Raw genomic sequence first — 24,322 nt, 5'->3', positions numbered from 1 at the left:
TGGTTTGCAAAGCTGGTTTTTCACATAGCAAAGAGGTTGTTGATGAAGTCAATCTCCTTCATGTTTTACTGATTGTAATGTACTTTTCAATGTTTATCATTCTGTAATTTCTAGTGAGAAAAGGCATTGTGAGAAAACTCAAGTAAAAGCCATGAGTGGAAAAAGGCTGAGTGAAACACTTGAGAGAAAAGCCTAGAGTTATTTTCAGATTTCTTTAGGTGTGTTTATGTCTTGTATCTTGTACCTGTGAGGTATCCCTTTCTTAGTTGGGTTAGCACTAAGAGGTATAGTTAGGTATTAGCATAGCCAATGTCAAGTTAGGTTAGAACTTGAGTGTGAAAGGATTGGGTCAATCCTGTGTTATTGGTGTATGTAATACTGTTAACTATAGTGAAATTCTTCCATAGTAGTGGAGGAGACTGGATGTAGGTTGCATAGCACAAGGCAACCGAACCAGGATACATGCTGGTGTTAGCTTTTCTCTTCTCTGCTGTGTTCTGTTTTCTGATATTCATGAGACAAAAATAAATTGTCTCATAAATTTCCGCTGCTAAGTTAAAACAGAATCAGAATTGCAAATCTGTTTTAAAAGGGTAACAACAGCAATTAAAAGGAAGGCATAGATTCAACCCCCCCTTCTCTAAGCCTACCACAACCTTCACATCATTTTCACAATTTTCAGGTACCTGAACGTCTTCTGGCGTTAAAACTATATTAGAATTTTGGACAACTGCAGGTGTCTCTACAATGTCTTTTTCAACAGGAATAGTATTTACCTCTTTTCTCTTTCGAGGATTTTTATCTTTGGAACCGACAGGCCTGCCACGCTTCTGGTGTGTATTTGCTTCAGTGGCTATTTGTCCTACTGGGACATCAATTCGAATTGGGACATTTTTTGCCCTGCCACGCTTCTGGCGTGAATTTGCTTCAGCGGCTACTTGTCCTACTGGGACATCAATTCGAATTGAGGCATTTTCCGCTGGTATATAAGATTTGGTTATCCTCTTTGTATCGAAAAATGCATCAGGCAGTTCATTGCTATTCTTTGCAAATGTATAATATTTTGAACTTCTAGTTCACATTGCCCTGATCGAGGATCTAAATGCATCAACGATGATGCATTCCAATTAAGTTTCTTTTCAGGAAGCTTATTCTCTCCCCCTAATGTTGAAAATTTTGATTCATCAAAATGACAATCCACAAACCGGGCTTTAAACACATCTCCCGTTTGTATCTCAAGATACCTCACTATAGAGGGAAAATCATATCCAACATATATCCCTAATTTTCTTTGGGGTCCTATTTTGGTGCGATTAGGTGGTGCAATGGGAACATATATCGCACACCCAAATATTCTTAAATGGGAAACATTTGGCTGCTGGCCAAAAGCTAATTGCATAGGAGAGAACTGATGGTAACTCGTTGGCCTCAAACGAATAAGTGCTGCGGCATGTAAAACTGCATGCCTCCAAACCGAGGTTGGGAGATTTGTTCTCATAAGCAAGGGTCTAGCAATTAATTGGAGGCGCTTAATAAGTGATTCTGCTAACCCATTTTGTGTGTGAACATAAGCTACTGGATGTTCAACACTTATTCCATTAGCCATACAATAAGCATCAAAATCTTGGGAAGTAAATTCACCAGCATTATCAAGGCGAATTGCTTTGATTGGATTTTCTGAAAATTGTGCTTTTAATCGAATAATTTGAGCCAGTAATCTCGCAAACGCCAGGTTGCGAGAAGATAATAAGCACACATGTGACCATCTCGAAGATGCGTCTATCAGGACCATAAAATATCTAAAAGATCCACATGGTGGATGAATAGGTCCACATATATCACCTTGAATCCTTTCTAGGAATTCAGGGGACTCAAATCCAATCTTTACTGGTGATGGCTTTAAAATTAACTTCCCTTGAGAACATGCAACACAACAAAATTCACTAGTTTTAAGAATCTTCTGGTTCTTTAGTGAATGTCCATGAGAGTTTTCAATAATTCTCCTCATCATGGTCGTTCCCGGATGACCCAATCTATCATGCCAAGTTATGAATTCATTTGGGCTAGTAAACTTCTGGTTTACAATGGCATGTGATTCAATTGCACTAATCTTGGTATAATACAATCCAGATGAAAATGAGGGTAACTTTTCTAATATAACCTTTTTATTTAAATCATGAGTTGTGATACATAAATACTTATGATTTCTCTCATTCATAGTCTCAATATGATATCCATTTCTGCGAATATCTTTAAAGCTCAACAAGTTTCTTCGAGACTTGGTAGATAATAGTGCATTATTTATTATAAATTTTGTTCCTCCAGGAAACAAAATTATAGCTCTTCCGGAGCCTTCTATCACATTGCCCGAGTCAATAATAGTATTAACATATTCATCTTTTGGCACAAGATGGGTAAAATATATATTACTTTTAAGAATAGTGTGTGAACTCGCACTATCCACAAGGCAAATATCTTCAGAATATGTCCTTGCCATTTTTCTTCAAAAAAAAAACAAATGATAATAAAATGAGTAGAAGTACATGCACAGTAAAATTATTCACATGAATACTTAACAAACACATACATATATCAAACTATTCCATCATTGATCAAATAGCCAATATTTCCTTCAGGATTCTCAAAGAAATTAGATACATCATAATGAATGGTGGAATTTTCATAATTTGAAAGAAAATTTATTTGCTTTCCTTTGTCATCCTTTTTCAAGGATACTTGATAAAGATCAACTAGGTGCCTTGGGGTACGACAGGTACGTGACCAATGGCCCTTTCCACCACAACGGAAGCATTTATCCTCAATTGATTTACTTTGCCCATTGTTTCTTTCTTTATCCCACTTCTGGTGAGGTCTTTTCTTGTGAGCATAATTTCTTTTCCTTCTATATTTTTTCTTGTTATCAAAATCTTGCCATTTACCTCTTCTGGGGTTATAATTTGTCGCATTTGCTTCAGGAAATGGGGCGGCGCCATCTGGGCGCGCTTCATGATTTCTTAAGAGCAACTCATTGTTGCGTTCAGCAACAAGAAAGCAAGAAATTAGCTCAAAATATTTTTTTAAATTATTTTTCTCGATTGCTACTGCAGGAGCACATTCGAGGCATGGAAGGTCGATAAAGTTTTCTCTAACATATCGGGCTTGAAGAGGTATCACCGTCTTTTGATGATTGTACCTTTCTTCAAGGTCTTTCCACAGATCTGCAGGATCTTTTAACGTGGGATATTCATTTTTCAATCATACGTCAACATGACGATGAAGAAAAATCATGGATTTGGCTTTATCCTTCTGGGATGCATTATTTTTCAGCCTTAATGGTATCTTCAAGATCCATTGAATCAAGATGGATTTCAGCATCTAATATTCATGATAAATAATTATTTTCAGATATATCAAGAGCATGAAATTCAAGATGAGAGAGCTTTGACATAATGAAAATTTGTTACCTGAGTCTTCCTAAAAATTTGATCAGAGTCTCGTGCTGATAACGTGTTGTAAAACAACTAAATAAATAAGGAAGATGTAAATATAAAATAAAATATGTAAATAGAAGACTCTAGCATTAATATAATTAGCTCAATAATAATTTATATATATACATTAATATTATATGTTGTAATATGTATATATATGTAAAGATAGAAAGAAGTATTAAAAGTAAGGAGAGAGAGAAATGGAAATATTTGTAATTGTGTGCTTGTATTTCTCTCAGAGGCAAAGACCTCTATTTATACATATATTGGGAGCTTAATTTCAACATGCATTTAATGTCATTCCTTCTTTAAAAATGTGAGTTTTACATAGGAATGGACATCCACATTGCTCGTTCTTATCACAACAAAAACTACTCAAGTATAAAGTCCAATAATTTTTTTGGCATGATTGTAAAATAAAGTTTATTTCTTCAATAATTTGTTCCTTAATTTGTTTGTATTTCTCTAAAAAAAAAATCGTAAAAAATATTATAATACCCTAAAAATTTTATTAAGAAAACAAAATTAGTATTTTTTTTACGAGATATATTTGTAAGCTTTATTTTTTATATTTGTTTAAAAAATGGTTGGATTGTGGGAGTGTTTGTTTTTTTTTAATAATTATACAAAAAATAATAATGAATTAATATAAATATATTAACATTTGTAAAATTAAGTATATTAATAAAATTCTAATAACTTAATTAACATATCAAAAAATTTAATAATTAAAAAGTATCTTCTTGCTTTTTTTAATAGGTTGACAATATCGTTTATAATATGTTTGATAATAGTGTCTTTGTAAATATTTTGTGCCATTATATTTTATTAGTTATCTTTTGTATAATATAAAAAAATTACATGTCAATATATAATTGTGTGTGAGAGAGATCAAAAAACATAAATTTAAAAAAAAGACCAAAATTCAAGCTAAACAATCATAATTTTTTTAAAAAAAATTTAGATTCAAATAATGTAATCTCTTTTTCTTTGTAAATTAATCATTCAGTAAATTTTTGTGATTTGATTGCAGAATTGATTCTGTATAAAATTTACGGTAGAAATTTTTTTCAATGAAATTAACCATTCCATGCAAGATTAAAACTTCACTAAATAAAGGGTTTTGGTATGTGTACACTAAAATTAGTCATTAAAGTCAGCCACTAGTATAAAATACATATTAAAATATAAATACACATCTATTATATCTATTATATACTACTAATTTTTTAATTAAAATATGTCACATGTCACTTTTTCGTTACAATTAAAATAAAATTTTTCTCTCCAAAATTAAAAAATTCTTCCCTCCTCTCTCACCCTTTCTCTATCTCTTTCATTTTTTTCACTCACTCTATCTCTCTTATATATCATTATTAATTATTAATTATAAATTTGACAATCAAAATATATAACATAGCATTCTCTAATTACATTCAAATAAAATTAAAATTTTAAAATTGAATATAGCTATATTATATATTGTATTTATATATTACTAACTAATTTAATAACTAAAATGTGTCAGATGACACTCTCTTATTAAAATTTAGAAAAAATATTTTCTTCCAAAATTACTAAACCTCCTTCTTACGTTCTCTTATCTATCTCTCTTTTTTTCTATTTCTCTCTATCATTCGCACTCTATATATAATTTATATTTTATATTAGTAATTTGACAAATCAAAATATGCGTCAAATATTCTTTTATTGTAATAAAATAAATTTTTTCTTTAGCTTCCAAAATTAACAATAAGTTTTTTAGTATTTCATATGAAAGAGTTTAATTTTTTAATAATAATTAATTTTAACATTCGTTATCTAAAATTTGAAAGAATTTAACTTGTATACTCTTATATTTAATTAGGTATTAAGTTTGTTGCACAAATAAAAATAATTAATTTTTATGCTTGTTATTTAAAAATAATATTTGTTACTCTATATATATAAAAATATAATTAGATATTAGCATAAAAAGATTTATATCAATTCTAACTTTTAATCACAATATTAGTATTTTTTTAAATTATATACAATAAATATTTAAAAAAAAGTATAAACATAGATTAGAAAGATAAGCAGTAAAAATTTAAAGCTAAATAAAAATATATGTATATAATAAGATTTTTTATTTAAATTATATTATGTTATTAATTTTATTTTTTGTAGAACAAAATGGTAGAGAAAAATAGAGAATGAGAGAAAAGAGAGAGAAAGATAAAAAAGAAGAATGGGAGTGGGAGTTTGTTAATTTTGGAAGCTAAAAAATTTTTTATTTTAATTACAATAAAAAATATTTGGTGACACATTTTAATTTGTTAAATTTCTAATATAAAATATAAATTATATATAGAGTGCGAAAGATAGAGAGAAATAGAAAAAAAAGGAGGTAGATAAGAGAATGTAAGAAGAAGATTTAGTAATTTTGGAAGAAAATATTTTCTCTAAATTTTAGTAAGAGAGTGTCATGTGACACATTTTAGTTATTAAATTAGTTGGTAATATATAAATATAATATATAATATAATTATATTCAATTTTAAAATTTTAATTTTGTTTAAATGTAATTAGAGAATGCCATGTTGTACATTTTGATGGACAAATTAGAATGAGTGAAGAAATGAGAGAGATAGAGAAAATGAGAGAGAGAGGAGGAGAGAACTCTTTAATTTTGGAGAGAAAAATTTGATTTTAATTGCAATAAAAAAGTGACATGTGACATATTTTGATTGTAAAATTAATAGTATATAATAGATAATAAATATGTATTTATATTTTAATATATATTTTATACTGGTGGCTGACTTTAATGTTTATAACATATATTTTACATATATTAATATATTTATATTAATTCATTATTATATTTTTTGTATAATTATTAAAAAAAACGAACACTCTCACAATCCAACAATTTTTTAAACAAATATAAAAAATAAAGCTTACAAATATATCTCATAAAAAAATATTAATTTTGTTCCTTAATAAAATTTTTAGGATATCATAATGTTTTTTACGATTATTTTTTTTTAGAGAAATATAAACAAACTAAGGAATAAATTATTGAAAAAATAAATTTTATTTTACAATTATGCCAAAAAAATTATTAGACCTTATATTTGAACAGTTTTAATTTTATTTTGTATAATGGCCCAATAATATTTTTGTTCAAGACCCAACAACACATAAAGTAACCTCAAATGACAATTCTATCCACAATATAAATTTTTTAGTAATTATTGCACACTCCTAACCACCCTTCAGAATATTAAAAAGTTGTGAAACTAAATCCACCAGATGTCATTATTTTATTTGAAGGTCAACTCTTAGCCATCTTTAGCCATTAATATTCTGGTCACCAGAGACTTCACCATATATATATATATATGAAAAGTTCTTTGGTGGTATTGATTTTGGTGGCTAAGTGTGGCATAAGTTTGACCAACAAATAAAATATTGACATATGATAAAAAAATTAAATCTAAAATAAAAATGATTCTCTTTCTTGTAATTTTTTATAATTATTTTTATCAAAATAATTTTTTATAATTATTTTCATAATTATAAAAAATAATTTTAAAAAAATAACACCAAAATAATTTTATAATTATATTTATAATTATTATTTTATTATTATTTTATTTATTAAAGAAAAATAATTTTTATAATTATTTTTACTAAAATAATTTTTTATAATTATTTTTATTTTTTAATTATTTTTATTATTATTATTTTTAGTAATTTCTAAAAATAACACCAAAATTATTTTTTTAATTATTTTTATTTCTAAAAAATATTTTTTTATAATTATTTTTTTATAATTTCGAAAAACTAACACCAAAATGATATTCTCCCTCTTGGTGTTAGTTTAAAAATAATTATAAAAAATTATAAGAGAAAGGATATTATTTTAGTTTTAGTTTTCCAAAATTATAAAAAAAATAATTATAAAAAAATTTATTTTGATAAAAAATAATAATAAAAATGCTTAAAAAATAATTTTGGTATTATTTTTAGAAATTATTAAAAAAATAATAATAAAAATAATTAAAAAATAAAAATAATTATAAAAATAATTATAAGAAATTATTTTTTAAAAATAAAAATAATAATCAAAACTATAATTAAAAAATTATTTTAATATTTTTAAATTATTTTTATAATTATAAAAAAATTATAAAAAATTATTTTGATAAAAGTAATTATAAAAAATTATAAAAAAGAGAGAATCATTTTAGTTTTAGATTTTTTTTTATCATGTGTCAATATTTTATTTGTTGGTCAAATTTATGTTATCTTTAACCACCAAAATTAATGCCACCATAAAACTTCTATATATATATATATATATATATATATACACAATGGATACTTAAACCTTATCATGAATTATGTCTAATAAGCAATTGAGTAGAAGCACATTAGTTTATGCCTTAACTGTTATTATTGTGGATATTCTATTTAGTTCTGATTTCATGTTTTATTTCAGTAGAAGCACTTATATTTTTGTTCTATTTTGTAGTGATTTTCCACCCGTTTTTTTATTGTAGCTGTCAAATTTGAAAGCTATGTCATCCCTATTTTCATAGCTATTATTACACAAATACATTTTAGTATGTCCTTGCTTTCGGTGGTTTTCTCATTCTTTTTTGTCGACTGATCATTTATTAGCTATAAGAGTGATTATTTATTTCTTTTCACTATCCCAAATGCATTGAACTATTGAATGTTGACGTGTCAGGTGATCCTTTTATTCTGCTAAAGAAGCGGTAGAATATAAATCAAAAAAATTTTTAAATACCATAGAATCACTGAATGCAGAATTACAAAATTTGAATAATGAGAGTGAGAGGATCACTAGGAAATTAAATTATTAGTTGTTATAGAATTATAATTCTTTTTTAAATAATTTTTGGAAGTTTAAGAGACTCATTTTTAAGATGTTTCACTGGTTATAATAGCAAGTAAATAATTCATGTAAATCAATAAAAAATAATTTTTTTATATTTTTATATTTTTTTATTTTTTTATTTTTTTTAATTTGACAAAGGAATAGGTCACACTTTAAAAGCGTGGCAAAAGGTTTTAGCTGGTAAGCCACGTTTTAAAAGTCATGGAAAGAAAGGTTGGACACCCTCAACAGAATGTATCTTAAATAAGTAATTTTTAAAGTCATGAAAATAATCATAAAAATGGCAAAAACTTCCTCCTCTGAATAGTTCGAAAGGAGATCCAACCCTGTTTCTTGGAGCTGAAAGGTTTGGTGAGGACAAAGGTAAAAAAAAGATCTTAAGAGAAGGAAGGACGTCAAGTTTTCGACAAAGAAGTTGATATATTTTCAAGAAACTTCAAGAATTAGGATGTAGTTGGGAAGGGTTAAGGACCTTAGATTCAAAGTCGAAAAATAGAAGGCTAACTTCTAATGTTGTGAAAATGCAATCATACACATAGATGAAATGATGCTCCGACTTATCAAGTCGAAAAAAACAGACCCTCTTTTCAGGATTGGCAACTACAATTTCGTATCTTCTCTCATCCTTCCAATTTAAACATAACCTATGATGCTTACGAAAGGTTTCAACATATTCGTTATCAATAACAGGGATGTGAGTAAGAACATATATATCTACCCAAGTCAAGTCAGATGGACTTTAGAGGACTTGTTATGAATTACTGACCGAGACATAAAAGCTATACTTATAATACAATAAAAGAAGATCATCACTACAAGTTGGCATGCTAGGGATAACAACATAAGCATTTACACAAAATCAAAAGAGGTTGGGTCATCATCAACTAAGAACGATATAGTTCTTGCAGCCCTTTGTATGCCAAACAAACATACAGATATGAAAATGGTCCCATCTTCAATGGAAAACATGGAACCATTTGGGGGCAACATAAAGTAAACCCCCCTCCCTCAATTTCTCAGTGGCAACAATAAAAGTTCAAGAAAAAAGCAAATTCTCAAACGAATACAACATAGAACCATTAAATACACAAAGAATCATTGCCAAATCAACAAAAAGGAATTCAAAAGTAGAAGCACATTATCCAACCAAGAACAAAAGTGCAGAAAATAAATGGGAGAGGCGAAGACCAACCTTGATTGAAAAATGAAATGAAGCACACAAGCAGCAAAACACAAACGTTTCTCTCAAAAGTGCGAGCAAGGCCTTCTAGGCCTCAAGATAAAGATATCTTGAATGCAAGAGTGGTTGCACGAAAGAAAGTTGAAAAGATTGAAAGAGGAAAAAAACGTTGAGTGCAAACGTTTCAGAAAAGAAGCGAAAAAGAAGAAAGAAAAATGAGTTTGGGTATTTATAAGACCCCAAGGGCAAAAGAGTAATTTTGCGACCCCTCATTTATGGCACACGGCTATCAAGGTAGCCATAGAGTAATGTGCGCAAAACTATGAAAAGACGTAACGTCTCGATTTTTAAAACACATCGAGTGCCCAACCTTGCTCCAAGGAAGATGGTTTGTTCGAGCTGATGTTTTAATCTGCCATAGACCAGTTGGATCTACAAATGCTCGAGTTCGACCTCAAAAAGCTCAGACTCAAGCAGGAGCACTGTTCATACCCTAGCGCAAAATGAATAGAAGCATACTCAAGAGATCTAACTACTACACATACCTGACCTCGTACGACGACGGTAGTTCAGCTCTACTTATTCCAATAAGTAACTAACTCCTAAGATATCTCTCACTTATCTAGAAGGAAGATCTTAACAACTTCTCTAGAAAAAGGGAACAGTTATCCACCATTAAAGGTGAAACTACTTTAAAAGGTGGTTATCTTTTCCATTATAAATATACTAACATCCTCAGGTATATTAAAGACCCAATCTACTTAAAACCTGTTTAAACCCTTGCTAACTTAAGCATCGGAGTCCCTTGCAGGTACCACCCTCACCTCCTCATGAGGAACTCAGATGGCAGCACCTCGATATCAGAAGAAGTTAGACGCTGCCTCAAAAAGAGTCTAGACTTTACGTTCAGGCCCAAAAGCAACCCAGTTTCTGGTAACCCTCGGAACAATAGCCAATATGCAAAAGCTTTATCCTTAAAAGGTGGAGTTAAGCCTCAAAGTAGCCCTTGAAGTTACACTCGAGTCTCAAAGTAGTCCCTGAGCTTAATAGTTACCTAATTTCATCCCTGAAGTTGAATGTCGAGACCCACAGTCGTGCTTCTAGCAATTTTCATCTACTTGGCTCCACCGGAAAACTGATCTAGACTCTTCTGTGACACGCTGGCAACGAAATGGCTAGCTGACGTGGATGAGTAAAATTTTTTTATTCAATTTAGTCCCTAAATTGAAGTTAAAAAACCTAATCCCCAAATTTGAAGATCACTCTCTGCATTGCCCACTCTCTTATCATCTCTTCAGTTATATTCTCTTGTCTTGGCTTCTCCATCTTCAAAGCCACACGGTTATGGGTAGCACGAGCAACGTAACTGGGAGCTCGAACAACCCACGATCTTTTGAAAGCATTATGAGGAGAATAACTAGAAACAGAGATTCGCGTTTGCTAAAATGATGTGGGTGCGGGTCAAGACTAGTGTTGCGATGGTTAGGGACGAATTCTAACCCAGGGAGATCGTTCTTTGGTTGTCCAAACTATAATGTAAATGGTTGTTATTTTTTGTTGTATTTCTGGATATAAACTTGGCTGATTCACTTTTGTGGGTGTATCCTGTAAGTAAGAGGTGGTGTGAGTTGTTTCTGTGGATAGATAAAATTCTGGAAGATGTGATAATATGTGATGGTAGAACAAACCCTTCAATTGACAATAAAGAATAGAAGATGAAGATTGCTTGGAAACTTGGAAGGTTAGAGTTTGAAGTTAGGGTTATAAAAATGGGTAGAATTTTGGTGTTTGTATTTATGCTGCTGATTATATGAGTTGTTCTTCTCTTAAAGTTGGATAGGTAATTTGGCCAATTTTATCTGGACAAAAACAAATGACATGTTATATGCATATGTTGTTCCTAGACTTGTACCTGTCTTTTTTTTTTTGAAAGAAATGCAAATTAAAGTAAGCGACATCATCGTGCTTGCATATTTTGGAAATTTGAGAAATAATATGAAATACTAATCCATTCATCCATATTATAATTGTTTTCCATAATATTATGAAACAGCCAAAATATTGTTCACCAAGAAATATTGTTCATCCATGATGTCAAAGTTTTCATTATTAAGGCCTTACAAGGCCACAAAGCCATATGATCCTAATGAAGACAATATTGAAATTAAATAATCCAAACAAAATAGATGGACAAAAACACTAATTGTTTCATATACATAATAATCTAAGTATTTTATTTTTTTATTCTGGGTGGTGTGAATTCAGGGTTGGACACAAACTTCAAGAAGTTTGCAAGCCTTGTAGCAGTTCCCTTTGTTGCACCTGTCATAGAATCAGGTGGATAATTCCTTGCTGGTGGAGTGCTAGCTAGTGGGATGGTAGCAGGTGGAGTGCTTACTGATAGATTGCAGTTTTCTGAAGTTGATTTTGTGGCTTTGGACAACTTCTTTTTAGAAGAGAGTTTTGGTGTTGTGGTAAGCTTGGTGTAATATGTCATAGGGTGCTGATTTTGATGAGAATTGGAATTTGGAATTGTTTGGTTTGGTCTTGGTTGTGTTTTATAAAGGAATCGTAAAAATTGTGATTTTGGGTAAAAGTTAGTTTTTGGTGAACTTTCTCTGATTATAACTTTTGCCTCGGTTTTCAAAATCGAGTGAAATTTATTTAGAATTAAAGATCTTTGAAAACCCTTTAAATCAATATAAAGTTTGTAAAATTCTGAATTTTGTAGAGGAAGTTATGATCATTCAAAGTTGGTGTTAAAAATATGAAATTCTGTAAAGTTGCAGAATTTTATGATTTCTGATATATGCGCACGCACAGCCTTGTGCGGATGCACAATCTGCGTAAATTTTGATCTGTGCGGATGCACACGCCTATGCGCACGCACAGGCAGAGAAATGCGTTCTGTTTGCAGTGCAAGCACAGCTTGTGCGCGCACATATTTAAGGAAGAATTTCAACCTGTGCGTATGCACAGGCCTGTGCGGACGCACACGTTGGGAAGGCCAGTCTGTTGGGGGCATTGGCACAAGTTGTGCGAGTGAACATATTTTCAAGTTTTGACACCTGTGCGTACGCACACCCCTGTGCGTATGCACACATTTTAAAACTCTTAGGTGCGTGCGCGCGCACACTCCTGTGCGGCCGCACACGCCTTATTTCTCAAATTTTGCTTTGTTTTCAACTATTCTATCTCCCCAACAAGGTTGTAAGCTTCTATAACACCTTTTTAAGACTTTTGGGCATATTTTTGGATACTTGAAAATGGAAAAGGATATTAAGGGTCTTAGACGATATTATTTGGAAAAATTTAGAAAAACAGAGGCCTAGGTTTCTGGAGTACTAAAGGTGGTTTAATATTATGTGGTGAATGGTTGAGGAATGAGATGAGGATTAAGGAAATGTTGAGTTCAGAACTGAAATGTGAATGAACAGTGGTTGAAAAGAGTCGAGGGCTCTAAATGAAGTGATGGATCCATCTTGTATTAAAAATGTTTTTGAAAACCACTGCACTACTTTTCATTGAGATTATAAGACGCTATGCGCCCGGTAGGGGCCGAGGTTGGATCCCGCCTATCGAGGTAGCAGCGGCAGCATAAGGGCGGTGGTTTGTCCCGCTTGCACTTAGATATGATGCCGGTGGCAATAGATCCCCCTCGCATCCCTTCGGATCATCAGAGCATACAAGCGCAAAACCCTGGATAGTGATCTGAGCACTATATCTCGGGGGTTCCCACACCATGATTCCGAAGGGCAACATCTCCTTGGAGATGTGTTGGGTTGGCAGTTGAACCAACAATGTGATATCACAGCCAGTAGAACAGGCATTCATCATGTGCATTTTCTATCTGTTTATATGCTTTGCTGACTTGAGATTATTTGCCTATTTGTATAACATGCCTAATTGCTACTTGAATTAATTGCTTATTATGCTCCTACTTGTGTTTTACTTGCATTGTATATAATTGTGCTTTCTACTGGGATTGAGGAGGTTCGAAAGGCGGAGACGATGGGATCGCATGGAGAGTAGGCTGGTGAAGGCTGTGGGACAGCGGTGTTGGTTTAGATTAGAAACTCCCCTAAGATGTAGTACCCGATTTATTTATGTTAAGGTTTTATATAATTATGCTTAATTGTTTTAGTATGCCTTAAGTTTGAATCTTGTGATAGATATGGAGCTTAAGATTGCCTTTGGCATCCCGGGGTCTTATATCCTACATCACTGGGCACTGTTACCATACTGAGAACCTCCGGTTCTCATACCATATTTCTGTTGTGTTTTTCAAATGTAGGTCGTAACCCACCTCGGTGAGTTATTTTGGATGGTGACAGAAGCGGAGGATCTTGGATTCTTTTGGAGTCTTTTTGGTTTATTTTGTTTATATGTCTCTCACTTTTGAATTTTGGTTTTGCCTAGAGGCTTGTATTTGAGAGAACAAAACTATATAAGCTGTTTTTACTGTCAGGTTTCTGTATGGTTTGTATATGGCTAGCCGGCTTAAACTCCGCGAGTCGTGGCTAGATTTTTTATGATATTACACTATTATACTATTATCCTTGTTTATATCACACCTATTTCTTGTGCTTTAAGTTAGACGCTTTGTTAGTACGTTTTGCGCTTTTAAATCCTAACTTTGAGTTATATCTTTCATCAGGCTTCTAGATTATATTATCCCTATATATATATATATATGAGCTTAGAACTGTCGTAAGCTCTGATTAACCTTTGCTTTACGACGCGAGGTAAAGCTTAGGCTAATTAGGGTGTTATATTTAGTGGTATCAGAGTGGTTCATCCTTGTGAGCCTGAGGGATGGACCGATTGTGCTTCATTGCATACTCTGTGTATCTTTTCTTTGATGCTATTAGGTTATCTATTTGATATATGCATAGCATGCTTGTTTGTGAGTGTCTGTTTGGGATAATTGAAGCACTAGACTTTTGATATTGAGACTGATCACCTTGATATCGATTGTTTGGGGTAGACAGGAACCCTAATGGCCACTCGCGGGCGAGGTCGAACACGTACACGGGAAAGTAGGAATGAGCAACCAGCTGATAACCATGCCGAGTTCATGGCGGCCATGGCTAACTTAGCGAACACCATGGAAGCGAATGCTGCTGCGACTCTGCAAGCTGTGCAGAGGTTAGGCCAACCGGCCGGGAGCGGGAATGGTAATGGGAATGGCGAAGGAAATGCCAATGATAATGCTGAGGGAAATGGAAATAACACGGGAGGAGTTCCGATGACCTTGGCGATGTTCCTCAAGGTTCATCTGCCAACATTCCGAGGATCAACTAATCCTACTGAAGTGGACCACTGGTTCCAGGCCATGGAGCGTGCTTTACAGGCGCAACATGTTCCACACAATCAGTATGTAGAGTTTGCCACTTATCAGCTTGCGGGAGAGGCCCAGCCTTGGTGGCAAGCAAAGTGTCGCTTGCTACAGCTACAGAACGCTGATGTTCCGTGGGATGTGTTCTGAACGGCCTTTTATAAGAAATACTTTCCTGAATCTGCAAGGGAAGCGAAGGAGATGGAACTGATGCAGCCGAAGCAAGGTTCCCTATCTGTGGCGGACTACACAAGCAAGTTCGAAGAGCTTTGTAGATTTTTCTGAGTGTGTCAGGGAGCCCCGGAGGCTTACAAGAGCTGGAAGTGCATTAAGTACCAGAGGGATTTGAAGGATAGCATTATGACTGCTGTGGCCCCTATGGAGATCCGTGTCTTCTCCGACTTGGTGAACAAAGCAAGGGTGGTTGAGGAGTATGCCAAGACCGTAGCGGCATCCAAGGACGCCTACGGAGAAAATACTAGCAAGGGACGTGGCAAGTATTACCACCCGAGGGGTCAAAACTTTAAGAGAGGAGGATCTGCGCATCAAAGTCAAGGTAGTTTCAGGAAGAACACTCATGATCAGTTTCAGCGTGGCAAGGGAAGAGGAAGTCAGAGTGGGTGCTTCAACTGTGGACTGCCTGGTCATATCGCGAGGGATTGCACTCGTGGGAAGAACCCGAATGCGGGTCAGAGTCAGCACCAGGGGCGAGTTTTTGCTGTGAATGCTAAGGATGCTTCCAAGGAAGATCTGTTGATGAGAGGTATTTGTTTATTTGGTGATAAGACTTTAATAGCATTATATGATATTGAAGCATCGCATTCGTTTATCTCGTTTGCTAAAGTTGAGGAATTAGGCTTGAAAGTGTCAGAGTTACCTTTTGATCTGCATGTACATACTCCGCATCAGACATTTATGACTAGGTCAGGTTGTAGACAAGTAGGTTTCAAACTTGAGGGTAGAGATTTTATGCATCATTTGATCTATTTACCAATGGTTGGGTTGGAGATGATTTTGGGATTTGATTGGTTGTTGAAGAATCGGGTTTTGTTGGATTGCTTTGAACGGACAATTCGATTTATGCCGGAAGGAGAGAGTGGAGTAGTGATAGCCATGGGATACTACCTGAACTTTGTAGTGGTGCACTGTAGTGGGGAAGAGTGTCAGGGTTACATCTTGTTAACTGCTAACGCTTTGGGCGATACCCAAGGCTTAGATCAGATTCCGGTAGTTAAGGATTATCCGAAGGTATTTCCAGAAGATATCCCTGAGTTCCCACCTCAACGGGAAATCGAGTTTGCGTTTGAATTAGTGCCGGGAGCCGGACCACTGTCAATTGCTCCTTATAGGATGGCTCAGATAGAGCTGGCCGAGTTAAAGACTCAGTTGTAAGAGCTTCTAAACAAAAGTTTCATTCGACCGAGTGTGTCACCGTGGGGAGCGCCGTTTTTATTGGTAAAGAAGAAGGATGGAGGAATGCGACTGTGTGTGGATTACCAACAACTGAACAAAGTAACTATGAAGAATAAGTACCCGCTGCCAAGAATAGATGACTTGATAGATCAACTGCAAGGAGCTAGAGTGTTTTCCAAGATTGACTTGAGATCCAGTTACCATCAGATAAGGGTGAAGGAGGATGATATTCCTAAGACTGTGTTTAGGATGCGTTATGGACACTATGAGTTTACGGTGATGTTCTTCGGGTTAACGAACGCACCTGTTGTTTTCATGGATTACATGAACAGAGTCTTTCATTCTTTTCTGGACAAGTTCGTGGTAGTCTTTATGGACGACATCTTAGTTTACTCCAAGACGGCAAAGGAACATGAGGAACATTTAAGGATTGTGCTGCAAATCCTGAAAGAGTGGAAATTGTATGCTAAGTTGTCGAAGTGTGAGTTCTGGAAGGAGGAAGTGAAATTTCTAGGTCATGTGGTGAGCAAGGGAGGTATAGCGGTAGATCCTTCTAAGGTAGAAGTGGTGATGGAATGGGAAAGACCAACGACGGTAACAGAAGTTAGGAGTTTCTTGGGATTAGCTGGATATTACCGGAGATTGATCGAAGGATTTTCCCGAATTGCACTACCGATGACCAAGTTGACAAGAAAAGAAATGCCTTTTGTTTGGACGTCGGAGTGTGAAGAGAGTTTTCAGACCTTGAAGCAGAAGCTAACTTCAGCACCTCTTTTGATCTTACTGGAACCGCATGAACTGTTTGAAGTGTATTGTGATGCTTCTCTGAAGGGTTTGGGTTGCATGTTGATGCAACACCGGAATGTGGTTGCTTACGCATCGCGTCAACTGAGACCGCATGAGGTGAACTACCCAACTCATGACTTGGAATTAGCGGCGATTGTGTTTGCATTGAAGATCTGGAGGCACCACTTGTACGGAGTGAGATTTAGCATCTTTTTCTGATCATAAGAGTCTCAAGTACATCTTTGATCAGAAAGAGCTTAATATGCGTCAGAGGAGATGGATGGAGTTGCTTAAGGACTATGATTTTGAGTTAAGTTATCACCCTGGAATGGCAAATGTGGTGGCAGACGCTTTGAGTTGGAAGTCCTTGACAATAGCTTGGATGAGAATCAAGGAAGAGGAGCTAGTGGAGAAGTTTGTGGATCTTAACTTGGATATAGGTGAAGATGCCGGAAGAGCTTGCTTAAATCAGTTACAAATCTCAAGTGATTTTAAATCTGAACTCCTAAAGGCTCATCAAAATGATAACGTGTTACCAAAGGTGTTGCCAGCTATCAAACAAGGGAAGCAATGGAGAGTGTCATGGGATCAAGATGGATTGTGGAGATTCAAGGGTAGGATCATTGTGCCGGATGTTGGGACGTTACGGCAAGATATATTGAGAGAAGCGCACAAGAGCAGATTTTCTATTCTCCTTGGAAGTACTAAGATGTACCACGATCTGAAGACTATGTTCTAGTGGCCCGGTATGAAGAAGGATGTGGCAGAACATGTATCAAAGTGCCTGACATGTCAGAAGGTGAAGATAGAACATCAGAGACCGTCGGGGATGCTACAACCACATGAAATTCCTCAGTGGAAGTGGGAAGGAATTTCAATGGATTTTGTGACCAGTTTACTGAGGACTAGGTCGGGATTTAATGCGATTTGGGTGATCGTGGATTGCTTAACCAAATCCGCTCATTTCCTGCCTATCTGAGTAAACTATTCTATGGAGGAGTTGGTGAGATTGTACATCAAGGAGATAGTAAGGTTTCATGGTGTGTCGTCGAGCATAGTGTCAGACCGTGATCCCCAATTCACTTCAAGATTTTGGAGAGCTTTCCAAAGAGCTTTCAGCACAAAGCTATGTCTCAGTACCACATATCATCCGCAAACCGATGGACAGTCGGAAAGGACTATTCAGACGTTAGAAGATATGCTCAGAGCATGTGTGTTGGATCAACCCGGGAGTTGGGATCGTTATATGCCATTGGTGGAATTTGCATACAACAACAGCTTTCATGCGAGCATTGGGATGGCTCTGTATGAGGCCTTGTATGGACGGAAGTGCCAATCTCCACTTTGTTAGTATGAAGCTGGTGAAGCAAGTGTTTTGGGTTCTAATTTAATAGCAGAGACTACTGAGAACATTAAGAAGATTCGTGCAAGGATTCTAACTGCTCAGAGTAGACAGAAGAGTTATGCGGATTAGAGAAGGAAAATGTTAGAGTTTGAAGTGGGAGAGCACGTATTCCTTAGAGTTACACCGACAACTGGAATTGGAAGAGCAATCAAGACCAAGAAGTTGAATCTGAGGTATATAGGACCGTTTGAGATTTTAAGGCGATTCGGGCCGGTGGCATATCAAGTGGCCTTGCCACCTCACCTATCTAACCTACATAACGTATTCCACGTGTCACAACTCTGTAAGTACACGTCGGATGCGACTCATGTGTTGGAGCCTGAATCGGTCGAGTTGAAAGAGAACTTGACTTTCCAAGTAACGCCAGCGAGAATCGATGACACTAGTGTGAAGAAGCTGCGAGGAAAGAATGTTCCATTAGTTAAAGTTACTTGGGAGCGAGCAGGAGTTGAAGAGCACACTTGGGAATTGGAGTCTGAGATGTGAAAGGATTATCCTGAGCTTTTCTCAGGTAATTCAAATTTTGAGTGCAAAATTTCTTATTTGGTGGGGAGAATATAAGAACCGCGATTAATCAAACAGGTTAATTAAGTGATTAATTGCCCAAATTTGATTCCGAAAAGTTAGAGTGAGAATTTGAGGTTTTAAACATCATTTTTGGACTCAGTAGGTCTTTCCGAGTCAGAAAATATGTTTTCTACAAAAAAACCGTGAAAAATTGTGAACCGGCAGTTGAACCGGTTGAACCAGTTCAAGTCTGCCCGGTACCGCATGAGAAAAAGTGAAAATAGTCCAAAATCTTAGAAAAACAATAGAAATGGAAAACGGGGCGTTAATTTTAAAGGTTTGGTCCGAAGTTAGGCCAAACGGGCTAAAAACGCTAACGGGTTGGACCGGACCCAAGTTGGGCCCAATCCCAACATATATAAGGGTTCATTAATGAACCCAATCATTCATAACAAACTCAAACACACCCACACATTGCTGAAGAGAATAAGTGAAACCCCAAGAGTACTATTCATCCCCTCGTTCTCTAGCTAATATCTTGAGCTACGGTGCTCCGATTTGCGTGCCGTCAGCGGCTACGCGTTCCTTGTGATGAGCTCTACAAAACCCACCCAGGAAACTGATAAGGAAAACTCGAATCCCTCTCAGTTATTCTCCTCAAAATTTTGGGTATCTAGGGCTTGGGATTAAGTGAGTTTTTGTGATTCTTGGTGTTTAGGTTCACTCTAATCCTTGCTTAGCTTTGGGTTTTGACATCCAAATCTGTTGGAAAAGGTAAGAGGTTTTGAACTCTTGTGAACTTTTGATTTATGTTGAGCCCTATGTTGATTTTGTGGTGATTTATATGTATATAGCTTGATTATTGTGAGTTTGGAGCTTGTTGGTGCTTGTTGGAGTTACATTGGTGGCTGGATTTTGGTTGAAAGATTATTTGGTTCATATTGGGAATCGGCCAAGGTATGGTTTTGGTTTCCTCTATGTAGTATATAATATTCATGGACACTTAGGCTAGTGACCCATAGGATAGGATTGGATTTGAATGGTTGATGAATTGTTGGATGTTATTTTATGATGATGTTTGATGAAATGATGATTTTTGAGTTGATATTGATGATTGATAGTGATGTGATGAGGATGAATGATTTGTGGAGTGGAGGAGTGAATTGTGTTGATAAATGTGATATTGATGTTGATTGATTAGTAATAAAGTTGGAAAAATGCTAATGCGGTTTGATTATATGTAATATATTAATGTTGCAATTGAGGATGAGGTAAAGTGAAAAAATATGTGGTAAGCTTGGTGTAATATGTCATAGGGTGCTGATTTTGATGAGAATTGGAATTTGGAATAGTTTGGTTTGGTCTTGGTTGTGTTTTATAAAGGAATTGTGGAAATTGTAATTTTGGGTAAAAGTTAGTTTTTGGTGAACTTTATCTGATTATAACTTTTGCCCTGATTTTCAAAATCGGGTGAAATTTATTTAGAATTAAAGATCTTTGAAAACCCTTTAAATCGATATAAAGTTTGTAAAATTTAGAATTTTGTAGAGGAAGTTATGATCATTCAAAGTTGGTGTGAAAAATCTGAAATTCTGCAAAGTTGCAGAATTTTATGATTTCTGATATGTGCGCACGCACAGCCTTGTGCGGACGCACAACCTGCGTAAATTTTGATCTGTGCGGACGCACACACCTGTGCGCACACACAGGCAGAGAAATACGTTCTATTTGCAGCGCTAGCACAGCTTGTGCATGCACATATCTAAGGAAGAATTTCAACCTGTGCGTACGTACAGGCCTGTGCGGACGCACACATTGGGAAGGCCAGTCTGTTGGGGGCGCTGGCACAGGTTGTGTGAGTGAACAGATTTTCAAGTTTTCAGGAGCGTGCGCGCACACCCCTGTGCGGCCGCACACGCACTGTTTCTCAAATTTCGCTTTGTTTTCAACTATTCTACCTCCCCAACAAGGTTGTAAGCTTCTATAACACTTTTTTAAGACTTTTGGGCATATTTTTTGGATACTTGAAAATGGGAAAGGATATTAAGGGTCTTAGACGATATTATTTGGAAAAATTTAGAAAACGGAGGCCTAGGTTTTTGGCGTACTGAAGGTGGTTTAATATTATGTGGTGAATGGTTGAGAAATGAGATGAGGATTAAGGAACTGTTGAGTTCAAAACTGAAATGTGAATGAACAGTGGTTGAAAAGAGTCGAGGGCTCTGAATGAAGTGATGGATCCATCTTGTATTAAAAATATTTTTGAAAACCACTGCACTACTTTTCATTGAGATTATGAGACGCTATGCGCCCGCTAAGGGCCGAGGTTGGATCCCGCCTGTCGAGGTAGCAGCGACGGCGTAAGGGCGGTGGTTCATCCTGCTTGCGCTTAGATGTGAGGCCGGTGGCAATAGATCCCGCTCGCATCCCTTCGGATCATCAGAGCGTACAGGCGCAAAACCCTGGATAGTGATCTGAGCACTATATCTCGGGGGTTCCCACACCATGATTCCGAAGGGCAACATCTCCACGGAGATGTGTCGAGTTGGTAGTTGAACCGACAATGTGATATCATAGCCAGTAGGGCAGGCATTTATCATGTGCATTTTCTATCAGTTTATATGCTTTGCCGACTTGAGATTGTTTGCCTATTTGTATAACATGCCTAATTGCTACTTGAATTAATTGCTTATTATGCTCCTACTTGTGTTTTACTTGCATTGTATATAATTGTGCTTTCTACTGGGATTGAGGAGGTTTGAAAGGCGGAGGCGATGGGATCGCATGGAGGGTAGGCTGGTGAAGGCTGTGGGACAGCGGTATTGGTTTAAATTAGAAACTCCCCTAAGATGTAGTACCCAGTTTATTTATGTTAAGGTTTTATATAATTATGCTTAATTGTTTTAGTATGCCTTAAGTTTGAATCTTGTGATGGATATGGAGCTTAGGATTTCCTTTGGCGTCTCGGGGTCTTATATCCTACATCACTGGGCACTGTTACCATACTGAGAACCTCCAGTTCTCATACCATATTTCTGTTGTGTTTTTCAGATGCAGGTCGCAACCCACCTCGGTGAGTTGTTTTGAATGGTGACAGAAGCGGAGGATCTTGGATTCTTTTGGAGTCTTTTTGGTTTATTTTGTTTATATGTCTCTCACTTTTATATTTTGGTTTTGCCTAGAGGCTTGTATTTGAGAGAACAAAACTGTATAAGCTGTTTTTACTGTCAGGTTTCTGTATGGTTTGTATATGGCTAGCCAGCTTAAACTCCGCGAGTCGTGGCTAGATTTCTTATGATATTACACTATTATACTATTATCCTTGTTTATATCACACCTGTTTCTCATGCTTTAAGTTAGATGCTTCGTTAGTACGTTTTGCACTTTTAAATCCTAACTTTGAGCTATATCTTTCATCGGACTTCTACATTATATTCTCCCTTATATATATATATTGTATGAGCTTAGAACTATCGTAAGCTCTGATTAACCTTCGCTTTACGACGCGAGGTAAAGCTTAGGCTAATTAGGGTGTTACAGGTGGCCTAATAGGAGTGGATGAAACCTATCAGCAGAAACATGTAAAATAGTTAGTAAAATTGATAAGAATATTATTTAATAAAATCAATGTCATTTAATATTGTGAACCTGTTGAGAGTCATCAGTTTCTGACAAGGATGGTTGAGTTCAAGCTGGATTTCACTTTGAGGTTGTGGAACAGGGGTGGCTTCACCACCATTTACCGATCCAATTGGAGCAAAATTGTTGGCTTGACCTTCACCACCATTAGTAGTAGTAGCCTCTGCAGCAACAGCATCCTCTGTAGCAGCAGCAGCAGCCTCTACAACAGCAGCAACAGCCTCTTCATCAGTAGCTCTCTTTGCACAATTTCTTTTGGTGTGTCATGCTTCACCACAATAACAAAAGTGACCTTTTTTATAAATTCTTTTCAACTTGGTCTTCTGCTTCTTACTCCCACTTGCATTGGCTCCTCATCTGCATCCTTTCTTCTTTTTTTCTTAATTGGCCCTGGCTTCTTTCTAAATTTTGGTGCTTGTAGTCTGTTATATGGTGACTTTTTTCATAGTGCTTGACCTGGAATTGGATTGATATGAAAGGCATATATGTCATTATATGCTTCTATAGTCAACCACTTATGATAAAATTCATCCGGTCTTTTATCTGCTCTTACCAATGCAGCACAAGCATGCACACATGGCATCCCTAAACAGAATTAACACAACAACAAAGATAATAATAATAATCCAACTATAAACTCAATTGCGACTCATGGATAGCAATAATAAGATAACAATCAACATGTTAAAAAAATATTATCACTCAATTGCTAGAAACCACATGTGTAGAGCTTCTTACCCAAGTCCACAACTATGTTGGTTCGCCAACCATGAACTTTGAATTTTTTATAGTTTATGTCAGACCACATAAATACCCAATTTTTTTACTCCTTCCTTATCTTTTCTAATCTATTGCACTACATTAGAGGTAGAATTTCAATGTTCGAATTAAGCTTGACTTTGATCCTAGCTATAGACCTCAATGCATACATCCTAACTTCTTCTAAGAGTGTGATAATAGGTTTGGCTCTAGCTTCTTTGATCCTAGAGTTGAAGACTTCACAAGCATTATTGCAGATGTTGTCTATTTTAAGTGCATTATTGAAGAAAGTCCGGCTCCAACAGTCTCTAGGCCACTTGTTCAAATAATCCCAAGCATCCTTATTAACCTTCTCAATCTTTTTAATAATTTCAAAGAATCCATCCTGGCTAGTACACCTTGCACAATCCCACAGTAGCCTTCTAAGCTGGAGATCCTTTCATTGCTTATCAAAGTTCTTCCATAAATGCCAAACACAACATATGTGATGGACATCTGGAAATACTTCCTTAACTGCATGGATGAAGCCCTGATTCAATAAAAACATTAGTTATAAGACTTGTTATCGAGAATCAGAATAGCCCTTAAAGTTGCATAAATGACATCTAGCATGTCCTAAAGCCCTAGTCAGTGAAGACTTGTTCAGATCTAAATCACATTTTATCTTAAAATATTGTGCAACCTCAGAGTGTTTTAGATTAGGATATGGTGCACGAAATTGTGATCATCAATGGCGCCAACAACTTGGTACGCACAATTGTAATCTCAACTCTTTGTCACAACTCCGCACAACTAACCAGCAAGTGCACTAGGTCGTCCAAGTAATAAACCTTACGTGAGTAAGGGTCGATCCCACAGAGATTGTCAGCTTGAAGCAAGCTATGGTCATCTT

The 24,322-nt window shown here is 35.5% G+C and overlaps 2 protein-coding genes across 2 annotated transcripts; both read left to right on the top strand.

Moving 5' to 3' along the window:
* The first annotated feature begins 15,281 nt into the window (after positions 1-15,281).
* LOC107636707 (uncharacterized) lies at positions 15,282-16,313 on the top strand. The gene has a single exon (XM_088484740.1). The coding sequence runs from the start codon at positions 15,282-15,284 to the stop codon at positions 16,311-16,313; it is 1,032 nt and encodes a 343-aa protein (XP_088340866.1).
* A 2,290-nt stretch (positions 16,314-18,603) lies between these two features.
* LOC107636709 (uncharacterized) lies at positions 18,604-19,011 on the top strand. Its single transcript, XM_016340201.1, has one exon. It carries the CDS (start codon positions 18,604-18,606, stop codon positions 19,009-19,011), a length of 408 nt encoding a protein of 135 aa, XP_016195687.1.
* Positions 19,012-24,322: the final 5,311 nt, after the last annotated feature.

This window comes from Arachis ipaensis, chromosome B4 (assembly GCF_059453495.1).
Source record: "Arachis ipaensis isolate K30076 ecotype BB chromosome B4, ASM5945349v1, whole genome shotgun sequence".
NCBI classification, from domain to species: domain Eukaryota; kingdom Viridiplantae; phylum Streptophyta; class Magnoliopsida; order Fabales; family Fabaceae; genus Arachis; species Arachis ipaensis.
The sequence above is the reverse complement of the archived record's forward strand: the minus strand, read 5'-3'. Positions and strand labels throughout refer to the sequence as shown.

Bases quoted from the DNA above. Each gene is read 5' to 3' on its own strand.
- LOC107636707 (XM_088484740.1), top strand. From the start codon at position 15,282: ATGACTGCTGTGGCCCCTATGGAGATCCGTGTCTTCTCCGACTTGGTG.
- LOC107636709 (XM_016340201.1), top strand. From the start codon at position 18,604: ATGTTAGAGTTTGAAGTGGGAGAGCACGTATTCCTTAGAGTTACACCG.